Below are 12972 nucleotides of genomic sequence, written 5' to 3'. Positions count from 1 at the left end.
AAAATAAAAACGTGATAAGTTGGCCCGGGCTGATTTTTGGGGACCCATCACCATGGATTCCGCAAAAATGTACCATTATTAACTAACCTTAACTTATAGTTTATAGTTGAAACAATTTGTAACAATCAAATCGGAAATTTATTGAAGCTTTTATGGTTTCAAGAAATCATATAGGGATATTGGTATTTTAGGGGCCCTATCTCATTATATAGACAGATTCAGATCTTACTTGAAACAGATGCTGGATTTCAAAACAGAAACCCTGGTGCCAAATTTCAAAATAGTGGGAATATTGATACTTCTAGGAATTGAAGCCAAATCCCGGGATCGGCTTACATGGACGCTCTTTCAGTACCGTTTGGGATTATACTGGGCACGAGTGTTGAAAATCAGAACAAAAGAGATACCGGGAAAAGTACTCGACAAATGCGATCCATGGTGGAGGGTACATAAGATTCGGCGCGACCGAATTTAAGACGCTTTTACTTGTTTCTTCTAACACCCTCTTCATAATTAAGCAGCAGTCATTTTCACCAAACAACAGATTCCTCAGCAATCAGCGTGCTGCTCCTAAATGCCTGTAATAGCCGAATTACTGCTATAGTAGTAGCAAAATGAAGTACTAATATTCAGCAGATTGAAAAGGGGTGAAAACAATGTATGACTAAAATACTTTATTACATGTTCTGCATTAAAAATGGAATATATTAAGCTTAACATTTTGTTAAGCATAAAATCAGCTGTTTAAATGATTTTCATTACAACTTTGCATTGGCTCCAGCCTTGGCAGCATTTTCCCTCATAAATGGCTTCAAATGTAACTCATAGAAGTCCGCTACTGGTTTTTTATTCAAAGGATGTTTCAAGGCTGCTTGGAATAATCGCTCATAGACATTGCCATCGTAACAGCCCAAAGCTGAACTCAAAACTTTGTCTTCGAAATCAAAACCATCGGTAATGGCCACAGCATCCGGACGTAACTTTTTAAGGACTTCCTCTAAACGGGTTTGCAAGCTTGCAATATCATCTTCGGAAATGTGGACAAACTACAATATAAAACAGAAAATTAAAAAAAAAAAATAATGTTGAAAAAATGTGGTATGTTTCCGAGTAAAGCTAGTTACCCTTAAAATATCACCCAAATGACGGAAGAAAATCTGTAACAAATGCAACTCCAAAAGGTTTTCCAACACCCTTTGGAATTGAGGCGAACGTTGCTCCTTATTGCGACCATGCATGACTTCCTGATGGAAGTTTGCGGCCACATAAGCACGTCCATGTAATTCAGCAGCTTTAGTCAACTCTTGACCTGTCTTGCTGACAGCAACCGATTGACTATGACCTTGTTTCAGGCGACTATTGAAGCTTGCAAAAGCTACACGAATGGAACTGCAAAGATATGGAAAAGTTTTATTAATATTTGTTTTACTGAAAGTTAGAGAAAGAAAGCACTCCTCGTTCCGAGGATATATTGGCGAAGTGGCAAACCATTGCCCACTCCATGAAAAATGCCGCTAAATTCGTACTTGGGTACCTCAAGCCTCCTCCAAAAAACCATGGTACGACCAAGAATGTCGAGATGCTACTGAAGCCAAGAATGAAGCATAAACAGCAACCCTGGAATCAGTAGCAACTCGCCAGATGAAGAAGAAGTATCGAGAGAAAAGGAGAGAGGAGAAACGTCTATTCCGCAGAAAGAAAAAGGAAATGGAAAGACGTGAGTGTGAGCGAATTGAGATGTACAGGAGTCAGAATGAAGTCCGGAAATTCTACCAAAGAATTTAACATCAAACCGATGGCTTTGGTGCAGGCACATCTACCTGCAGAGATAAAGAACGAAATCTGGTAACTGACACAGAAAACATGCTGAGGATATGGAAGAAACATTTTACCCAACTGCTAGTGTCCGGTAATGGCGTCGAAGAGGATACCGCAGAACCAATCCCAGATGATGATGGTATAGAATGTTTACCTCCTAGTCAGAATGAGGTCCAAGTAGTAGTGGCCCGACTGAAGAACAACAAAGCAGCGGGAGTTGATGCGTTACGGTAATGGCGGCGAAGAGGATACCATAGCACTAATCCCTGATGATGCTATAGAATGTTTAACTCCTAGTCAGAATGAGGTCCAAGTAGCAGTGACCCGACCGAAGAACAACAAAGCAGTAGGAGTCGGATTACCCGCTGAACTATTTAAGACGGGAGGCGATACGCTGATAAGGCGTATGCATCAGCTTGTCTGCGCAATCTGGATAGAAGAACGCATAACCGATAATTGGAACATTAACATACTATGTACCGTACACAAAAAAGGAGACAAGACGGATGACCCAACTATAGAGGAATATGTCTCCTCCCCATCGCTTACAGTAACTCAAGTCTTTGTTGACAATTTTAGCCAAATCCGATGAAAATTGAGGCTTCTAGAGGCTCAAGAAGTGTTTATGGAGGCTATATCCAAATATGAACCGATATGGCAATCCCCAACGACCTACATTAATAAGAAGTTTCATGCGGCTAGCCTTACGCGTTCGACTTCTACTGAGAATGTCGAGACGAACCGAAATGTATATACTTCATGGGGTCGCAGGTCAATATTTCGAGATGTTACAAACGGATTGGTATACCCTCATCCTACGGTGGGGGGTATAAAAAAATAACCCAAAAAAGGAAATATAAATTAGGAATTCCGTCACTGTGTTCAATTTCAGCGAAATCGGATAATAAATGTGACTTTTATTTACCAAAAACTTTCAATCGGTACATATGGCAGCTATATCCAAATAAAGCCCGATCTGAACCATATAGGGCACGGATATCTAAAATCCTAACCTAGGTCACTGTGCTAATTTCGGGTAATAAATGCGCCTTTAATGGGTCCAAGATTTTAAATCAGAAGATCGGTCTCTATGGCAGCTATATCCAAATGTAGATTGACTTTGACCAAAATCGGGTTGCAAATGTGGCTTTAATGGGCCAAAGACCTTAAATCGGCTGGTCGGTATATATTGGGGCTATATCATGATATATTTCTAAACAGTCAATCTTCGATCTAAACCTTGCCTATGGACAAATAAAGAATCTGCGCAAAGACTGTAGTATGAATTCAACAGACAGACGGACGGACCGATGGATACATTATCTTATATTTTTACAAAGATCAAGAATATATAACGAGCCGAACCGGGCCCATTCCGCTGCACCTTATTTAGCTCTCTAATATCTTTTTAGGGTGGAGACACTTCGTCCTGAATGCGGATATCGAATTCGTGTCATTATAGCCTATGATGCTGAACGTGTTCGAATCCTGGCCAGAACATCAATCTCAAAGCGGTGTTTATCCCCTCTCAATGTTAGCGTCATTTGCGACGTAAATGCCATGCATGGTCACTAAAAAAAATTTTTCTCCAAAAAGGTGTCGCACTGCTGGACGCCGTTCGTACTTGGCGTATAAAAAAGGCCCCTTATCATTGAGTTTAAACTGGAATCGGAAAGCACTCATTGATGTGTGAGAATTTGCCCCTTCGCGGTTCCTTAGGGTAATGTTCTTCCTTAGGGTAAAGCTCTCATTAGGGGAGTGATGCCACCTCAGACATTTCGACTTAAATATGGATATCAAATTCGTGCTGAACTTCCAAATCCCTTTAATTTGAGCCCCTTATTGGGCGTTTTTGTGGGGGTGGGGTGACCCTCTATACTTCGACATGAATTTGTATGCTAGATTCGTTATCTACTCCCGCATGCTTTTCATTTGATACCCATATTGGCCTTATCGGTCCACTTTTTAGTTTTGGTGATGTTTTTGGGGTAACCGTGGAGGGTCCGCCCCCATCAGTTATCAATAAATTATAAAGCCTATTCCTACTTCCTTACCACATTCGTAATCTACTCCCAATTACCGTTCATTTGAGTCCCATATTGTCATGATCGTCAAATAAACCTATTTTAGGGGGTCTTGGGGCTGGGGCGGCCCCCCAGGTACTTGGACCCAACTTTTGGTATGAATTTCGTACTCTACTCTTGAATACCTTTCATTTGAATCTCATATAGTACCGATCGGTCCACTTTTGTTTTTGGGTAGTACTTTTGGGGTAAGGGGGAGGGTCCGCTCCCCTCCCGATATCAAAAAATTATATAGCCTATGATTCCTTCTAGGGCAACCTACACAATCTGTGAAGAATTCAATGTAATCGGTTTAGCCGTTTTTGAGTCTATACGGAACAAACAAACAAATACAAATTGAATTTTATATATTAGATTTATAGGATCGGAAATGGATATGTTGATGTGTTGTAAAAGCAAGGACAAAATAAATATGCCCCCATAAAAAACGTTTTTAGGATTTGGGATTTTATAAAGAGAAAACTTAACGAAATTTTTTAACGCGTATGCTCTAAATCTTAACCTATCTCATTGTTAGATCCACCTTAACTTACCCCACGCATGCGTATTGTATTGCCTTCACTAAACATTGCCAGGTACCTTTCCACTTAAAGGACTCGGCGCCCGAGGAACAATCCTTTATGTACATCAAAGTTGGCATTAACTGCTTGCCCGCCATGGCATCAGCCCACGCCTTCATAAGAATTTTTCCCACTTGCAAATAGAGTACAGAATTTTCACCTTCATAGGTGCAAGCAGCCGAAGCCATGGAGAAAATTGTTCCCACATTGCCAGCTGTCAGGAATCCATGACCACCACATCCTTGACGTAAACGCTCAATACCATAGGTGGCATCATAGGAACAGGAAACCTTAAGGATACATGCCAAAGCATGCAGTTCGGGAAGGCGTGAAAAATCTTGTCGCATTATGGCCTCAGAGGTCTCATCATATAATGAGCGCAAATTTTTGGCTGCCAGACTATAGGCAATGCTGGTGGCTATTTCGGGTATGACTTTCATTTGTTGAGTCATGTGTTCCAGGATTTTGGGCTCACCATCCCTATGATGAAACAAATTCTCATAAAATTATTTTTGAGTTTCATAATGTCTTGTCTTAATCTTACCCTTCATCGATGGGACTTTGTCGGCGTATTACCGAAAATCGAGTCGTTATAGTGGCCACTTGGGCCAACATTTCTGCACACATGCGAGCCACCATGCAACGCACAAACATCATGGGGTAATAGGAGAGTTGGGAGACAGGACTCTTCACATAGGTACCATCGGCCAAAACCTGTTGATTTCTCATCAACATGTTGAGGCGAGGCACACGATAATCCCTCAGGCCCAAAAATCCATGATTAACACCATTGTAGCCCACCTTTTTGCCAATCTCACCCACATGTACACCCGGCAAAGGCATGTGAGTCTCCTCATCACGAATTTGCACCACAAACATTTGAATACCCTTGGGCTCATTGTCTATATAGAGCTGGGCCACAACTATGCAATAGTTACTGGTCTGACCCACTAAAAATACAAAAGGACTGGATTAAATTTTCATTGTTTGACTATTTGAGACAACTTACATCCTCCTGGCCACCATTTGTATGAAGTCAATTTAGGTGTATTCAATACGAACTCTTCCGTTCTTCGATCATAGTCTGCTCGAGCCTCCAAACCCTTCAAATATGTACCATGACCGAGTTCGGTTTGGGCAAAAGTTCCAATAATCTCACAATTATCAGCTCGTCTTCCGAATTTCTCATATTGCTCTGGAGTGCCCTGTTCTCTGAGGGCGCGTGTAAACATGAGAATGTGAACGGTAAAAGGATTGCCACCTGGGGTCAGGACATTTATGGCATTGTCACCCAAACGAGCCCTAGACAATACATGGAACAATTTTGAGGTTAGTTTTAAGTAAACGTGAATTTTATGGCCAGAACTACTAAGAACTACCCTTGGCAAACGAATCGCGTTACAAAATATTAGTGGTGCAAACACTTACGGATAGATTTCAGAACCTCCAGGATTGAAGCGTTCTTGTAAAGCTCTTATATTCTTTATGCTATCTATGGCACATTTTATGGCCAGTGATGCCATATCTTCATATGAAAGAAACTCATATAACAGAGGATCATCTAAGTCTTCACAGGATTCCTTTACTAAAGGGGGGATAAAAAAAGAGATTTATTTCACCTTTAAAGAAAATATATTTTAAATTGTTTCGGCAATATAAATTTCACTGCAAGCTTTTTTTGAGGGAAAATTTGCTTAAAATTTTGCACACCTCAATGTTGAGGTGTTTTCCAATAGTTGTTAAAGGGACTCTCCAAATAGGGATTCCTAAGACCCAACAGCTACCGTGGTGCAGGCAGGCCGTAGCATGTTGTCCTACCCTCCTATTGGTGTGGGTGTCTTGGCATCTGTAGTCGAGAGTTTTGCATCTAGTCGTCAGACTAAAAAATGAGGAAGAGACGGATAAACCAGAGGGCTGCACAGTTCGCCCCAGCCATTAAGTAAAGGTGATGTTTCCGACTCGGTTTCAAACAGCGAAAGTTTCAATGAAACAGTCATCGCAGCCGAATCGAGAGAAGAGGGCAGTGGAATCACGGCAGAAGTGAGCGATGATTTTGCTAAGCTCACAAGCAGACCGAGAAAACTATCCGGGCACGACGAAGGAGACAGACGTGTATGAACCGGCTGCGTAATCTAATGAAAATGCAGGGATAGAACTGACATTCCAAGCCCTTCTACGGAAGCTGGAAAGAGAATAAAATCTCCACAAGAGCATAACACTGCTTAAATGCTGAAAAAGTAAAAGCATGCCTAGTTCGGCCGGGCCGAATCTTGGGAATCCAGCACCATGGATTCTGCTAAAATGTGGGAGCTATATCTGGTTATAGACCGATTTGGACCATACTTGGTTAAGTCAATGAGAGTCATAACAGAACACTATGTGCAAAATTTCAGCCAAATCGGATGAAAATTGAGGCTTCCAGAGGCTCAAGAAGTCAAAGCGGGAGATCGGTTTATATGGGAGCTATATCAGGTTATAGACCGATTTAGACCGTACTCGGCACAAATGTTGGAAGTCACAACGGAAAACTTTTGTGGAAAATTTCAACAAAATCGGATGACAATTGGGGCTTCCAGGGGCTACAGAATTCAAATCGGGAGATCGGTTTATATGGAAGCAATATCAGGTTATAGACCGATTTAGACCGTACTTGGCAAAATTGCTAAATGTCATACCAAAACACTATGTGCAAAATTTCAGCAATATCGGATGAAAATTGAGTCTTCCAGGGGCCCAAGAAATCAAATCGGAGATCGATTTATAAGGGAGCTATATCAGGTTATAGACCGATTTGAACCGTGCTTCGCACAAATATCGGAACCCATTACGGAACACTTTGTGCAAAATTTCAGCCAAATCGGACAAATATCGAAGCTTCTAGGGGCTCAAGAAATCAAATCGGAAGATCGATTTATATCGGATTCTTGGCCGATTAAGACCGTACTTGGCATAGTTATTTGAAGTCATAGCAGATCATTATATGCAAGATTTCCACCCAATCGGCCAAAAAGTTAAGCTTCCAGGGGCTCAAGAAATCAAATCGGTGAACCGATATGGCCCATTTGAAATTCCCAACGACCTACATAAATACCTAGTATCTGTGCAAAATTTCAAGCGGTTAGCATTACGCGTTCGAGCTCTATCGTAATTTCGACAGACGGAAGGACATGGCTATATCGACTCAGGATGTCGAGACGATCAAGAATATATATACCTTATGCGGTCCTAGATCAATATTTCGAGGTGTTACAAACGAAATGACTAGATTAGTATAGCCTCATCCTATGGTGGTGGGTATAAAAAGAGCTCCGCGCTTTCAAGTACTGAGGGAAGACCAAGCCAGCCCGCCCGTAACGGAGACTTCAGACAGTGACCTGCGGAGGGAGACAAAGTCGGAACAGGAACGCAGGAATCGTACACGGCCCCTGAGTCTTCATGGAGGAATGTGACTTCCAAAAGGAGGCCACAGCCATCACGAAAGGGGAAGATGGTCGCTGAGAATGGTAAGAGGGCGTCTCCTTATGACGGAGTGGCAAGGAACCACAACAGAGATGAGTTGACTTATGCAGTCATCAGTATTTGCTGTGCATCCGGTAGGATTCCACCATATCGTAGGTCTCAAGTGGAGAATCTGGTTAACGAGCGGATTTTTGAACATTTGTGGAATTCTGTAAAGGTTCCTCCCATACAAATGAAGAGCAGCGAGTGTAGAGTGACATCTTTACGCTGCATTTTGCGTCAGCGGAATGTATTGGTACCGTCAAAAAGCTCGTCGGAGGTATTCACGCTCCCTGGGAGGGTGCAAAGCTCGACCTCTTAAGAAAGATGGACAGTCCCCAGCTCAAAAAGGCGACTGCCTTTATCAAGGTATAGGGAAAAAAATTTGCAACGGAACGCATGTTGGGATTTTTGGACAAGCAAAATCAAGCTTTGGTCGCAGAGAAGTGGGATGTCTTCCACAGGGAGGAGAAGGAGGAAGGAACTCTCCTTGTTGTGGGCATTGATCAAGTTTCCATGGCTAAGACTAAAGGCATGGCGCACTACAGGACCAATGCCGTCTTTTTACGATTGAGAAGACTATGATAGGCTAAAATCCTCATATTGAGACATCAGGGCGTGCAGTGGCAGGTGTCTCACCGCCTAAGAAACAGGGGCTGACGACGAGACCATCACCGACTATTCTAATAATGGGATGACTGGGATATGCAAAGATCCTAATATTAAACATTAGGCTGGGCAGCGGCGAGAGACTCAATACAGCTTAACGAACGGGGACCCAACGATGGAGCCATTACCGACTTTATCAAGATTCAGAAGATAAGGATAGACAAAAAACTTATTACTGAAAAACCAGGCAGTGCAGTGACAGTAAAGTCAATGCAACCTAAAGAACAGGAAGCGGACGATGAGACCATCACCTACTCCCAAGAAGCCCATTTACTCAAGCTTTGGAAGACTAGGGTAGGCAGAGATCCTAATACTGGAACCTCAGGAAACTTAATACAGCCTTACCAATAGGGATCCGACGATGGAACCATTACCGACGTTATCAATATTCGGAAGACTAGGAAAGGCAAAGATCTTAATAGTAAAACATCAGGCAGTGCAGTGAGGGGAAACTCAATGCAGCTTAAATAACAGGGAGCAAACGATGAGACCATCACCCAATCCCAAGAAACCCTTTAAATGGAAGACCATTGATTGAAGTCATCCAGATAAACCTCCACCGGAGCTAGACTGCTACTAACGCTCTGATGGAGAAAATCAACAGAGTCAAGATTCATATTTCCTTAATTCAGGAGTCATGGTCGACCCGGAACAAAGTTTCTGGAATGAACCATATCAACTACCTATTGTTATATGCTAACACTTGTACTCGGCCGAGGATCTGCGTCATAAATATTTAAATTATGTATTTTCCTCATAGTTGTCAACGTCGGATGCAACAGTGGTGAGTCAGGGAGACGGTTGAGCATACCTGGCATCACCTTAACTTCCTTTCGACTCTTCGACACCGCCATCCACGTCAGAGCTGCAACGGATGGCGAGGAAATCAAAACAGACAGGAAACGAGGTACCAATAGGGTGCGATGCGAACTCTCACCCCATTTCGTAGGGAAGTACCAACTCAAATAAGTGGAGCCAAGCCCTGGCAGAGTTCTTGAATACTAACGACCTATAACACTTAATATTGGTAACACCGCTACCTTTGTTAATAGGATTAGGGAGGAGGTATTAGATATGACGATATGTTCAAAAAATCTAATCGATGAGGTTCAGGATGGGAGGGTCTCCATGGAACATTCCTTTTCAGACCATCGCTAGGTTAGATTTAGAATAGTATGGTCAGCGCCGAATTCGATAAGCTTCCGTAATAAGCTGAAAACCAACTCGCCAAAATTCGGAAGACTAGTCAGAGAAGACTTGGGCAAGATAGTTTAGATTGTCCGAGCACAGAAAACATTGATGAGAATGTCAAAAGGATTACGAATGCACTAGTGGAGTCTTTCGAAGATAGTTGTTCTCTTCGAGAAAGGAATCAGCCCAAGTAAAGCCCTGGATGACCGGGGAGATTCCCAGGAACATTGGGAACGAGTTCCGCAGACCTTATAACAGAGCAATACGCAAAAAAGCGGAAGTATATTGGGATGTGCATTACACACGGCTCAAGGAATACAATAAGACAATCAGAGCGGCAAAACGTGCCTCTTGGCATACATTGGAGGACATGTTGAGGCTTTTGATGACAACCCATTTTCCACAGGATACGACGGGACTCCCGAAGACACCGGAATCTTTGAATAATGAGATTGATTGAAGGCTTATCATTTCAGAATTTATGGTGAAGGAATCCTTGAGGAGCTTCAAGCCATTTAAGTCAATGCCGGAAATATTCAATCCGTTCCGGGTGACCTAAATTCCTTAATAAAAAGCCTTCGATCTACCTCATTATTTCAAGATTCCGTTGTACCTGTGAGTCCTGAGTCCTATCGTATCCTATGGAAAATGCATTTTCATCAAAAGCCTTAGCATGTCTTCCGTTCCTCACCTAGTCACTTGTATTTGGTACTACTGGCCACAATCTCTATATAAAAACTCAAACTTACCAATAATACGTTTCATTGACAAATTTTCCTTAGAACCATAATACCATATGGCCATTTCTTCTGGGTCAAAGCTGGCATTTTTCCTTTCAATAGCTATGTCAGGATTAACACTATTTGGAATTTGAATTTTTTTCTCCATTTTCAAATGTTTACAAAACAACAACGACAAGTAAACTCCTTTTCACCGGTGTGACGCTTGTTATTGCAGGCACACCCAAAAGAACTATGGACGCTTTCATCCAAATACGTATTAATACCAAATCGTTAATGATCATGCGAAACTCATATCAGAGAAGTTTTGTCATTGTATTGAAATAATTGAAAGAAAGTGGCGATAAGAACTATATGCTATGTAGGGGGTAAAATAAATATTGATATAGGATTTGGTGCAAAACTGTCATGGATTATTATCAAATCTCAAGAGGGTGAAAGGGAGGTGTTTTGAGTTTTAGATTTTAAATAATCGAAGTTCAGGTACAATCAAACGAAATAAAAAACTTTCAAATTCTTCAAAATAATTTATATTCGAAATGAAAAAAATCGTTGAATTAGGGACTGCATAGCATGAATATTTCAAGTTCTTAATTCTATCATGCTATAATGGAAGGTATGAACAACGAATTTAAAAAAAAAAAAACAAGTAAATGCGTACTTAGTTCGGCCGGAAATCTTATATACCCTCCACCATGGATCCCATTTGTCAAGTTCTTTGCCTGGCATCTCTTTATAGGCAAACAGAGGATAATAATAAAAATTGAGTCCTATATGGGCGCCCTGGTAGCCGAGTTGGTGGCGTGCCTGGATTACCAGTGCAGGGGTCGTGAGATCGATTCCCACCCGAAGCCTTAGTCTGACGTTACTGTGGTATCACAATAAACTTAAAATTGTCTCAGTCTGTAAAGGACTGCCACTCTTACCTAACCTAATGGGTTTATATGGAAGCTATATCAGGTTCACATAACAAAATACCTCATACAAAATTTTAGCCAAACCGGGGGGTGAGAATTGCGCCCTCTAAAGGCTTAAGAAGTCAAGATCCAAGATCGGTTTATATCGCAGCTATATCAGAATATGAACGGATTTCGACCATACTTAGCAGACTTGCTGGAAATTATAACAAAACACTTCTTACAAAATTTTAGCCATATCGGTTAAGAACTGCGCCCTCTAGAGGCTCAAGAAGCCAAGATCCCTGACCGGTTTATGTGGCAGCTATATCAAGTTATAAACCGATTTGGACCATATTCAGCTCAGTTGTTGAATGTCATAACAAAAAACCTCATACAAAATTTAAGTCAAACCAGGTAAGACTGCGCCGTCTAGAGGCTCAAGAAGTCAAGATCCGAGATCTGTTTATAAGGCAGCTATATCAGGATATAAACCAATTGCCCATACTAAGCACAGATGTTCAAAGTCATAACAAAACATTTCATACAAAATTTTAAAATCGGAAAAGAATTTCGTCGTTTAGAGTCTCAAGAAATCAAGATCCAAGATCGGTTTGTATGGCATCTATATAAAGTTATGAACCGATTTTGACCATACTGAGCAAAATTGTTAAACGGCATAACACAACACCTCATACAAAATGTTAACCAAATCGAATGAGAATCGCGCCGTCTAGAAGCTCAAGATGTAAAAATCCCAAATAGTTTATATGGCAGCTATATTAGGATAGGAACGGGTTTTGAACATACGTTTGTAACACCTTGAAATATTAATATGCGACTCCACAAAGTATATATTCTTAATCGTCTCGACGTTCTGAGTCGATATAGTCATGTCCGTCCGTCCGACTGTCCAAATCAAGATAGCGGTGGAACGCTAGCTTTATGCGTTTGAAATTTTGCACAGATACGTAATATTGATATAGGTCACTGCAGATTGCAAACGGGCCATATCGGTTTAGATTTAGATATAGCTTCCTTATAAACCGATCTCCCAATTTGACTTCTTGAGCCCTTACAAGCCGCAATTTTTGTCCGATTTGGCTGAAATTGAGCATGTAGGGATTTGTTATGACTTTCAACAACTGTGTCAAGTACGATTCGAATCGGTCTATAACCTGATATAGCTCCCAAATAAATCGATCTCCCGATTTGACTTCTTGAGCCATTACAAGCCGCAATTTTTGACCGATTTGCATGAAATTTCGCGAGTAGTGTTCTGTTATGACGTCCAACAACTGTGTATTGTACAGCGGAAATCGGTCCAAAACTTGATATAGCTCCCATATAAACCGATCTCCCGATTTGACTTCTTGAACCCTTACAAGCCGCAATTTTTGTCCGATTTGGATTAAATTAAGCATGTAAGGTTTTGTTATGACTTCTAACACCAGTGTCAAGTACGCCCCGAATCGGTCTATAACCAGATATAGCTCCCATATAAACCGATCTCGCG

General features: G+C 41.4%; 1 protein-coding gene across 1 annotated transcript; it reads right to left on the bottom strand.

The window, feature by feature from the left end:
• Positions 1 to 744: 744 nt before the first annotated feature.
• On the bottom strand, positions 745 to 10708 carry LOC106083478 (probable peroxisomal acyl-coenzyme A oxidase 1). Its single transcript, XM_013246524.2, has 7 exons — positions 10570 to 10708; positions 5891 to 6047; positions 5472 to 5764; positions 5007 to 5412; positions 4436 to 4942; positions 1125 to 1389; positions 745 to 1046 (listed from the first exon to the last, which is right to left on the bottom strand). The coding sequence occupies exons 1-7, from the start codon at positions 10706 to 10708 to the stop codon at positions 759 to 761; spliced, it is 2055 nt and encodes a 684-aa protein (XP_013101978.2). The 3' UTR covers positions 745 to 758.
• Positions 10709 to 12972: the final 2264 nt, after the last annotated feature.

The sequence above is a fragment of the Stomoxys calcitrans genome, chromosome 5 (genome assembly GCF_963082655.1).
Source record: "Stomoxys calcitrans chromosome 5, idStoCalc2.1, whole genome shotgun sequence".
NCBI classification, from domain to species: Eukaryota; Metazoa; Arthropoda; class Insecta; order Diptera; family Muscidae; genus Stomoxys; species Stomoxys calcitrans.
Note: the sequence above shows the minus strand (reverse complement) of the source record. Positions and strands in the feature narration are given on the sequence as shown.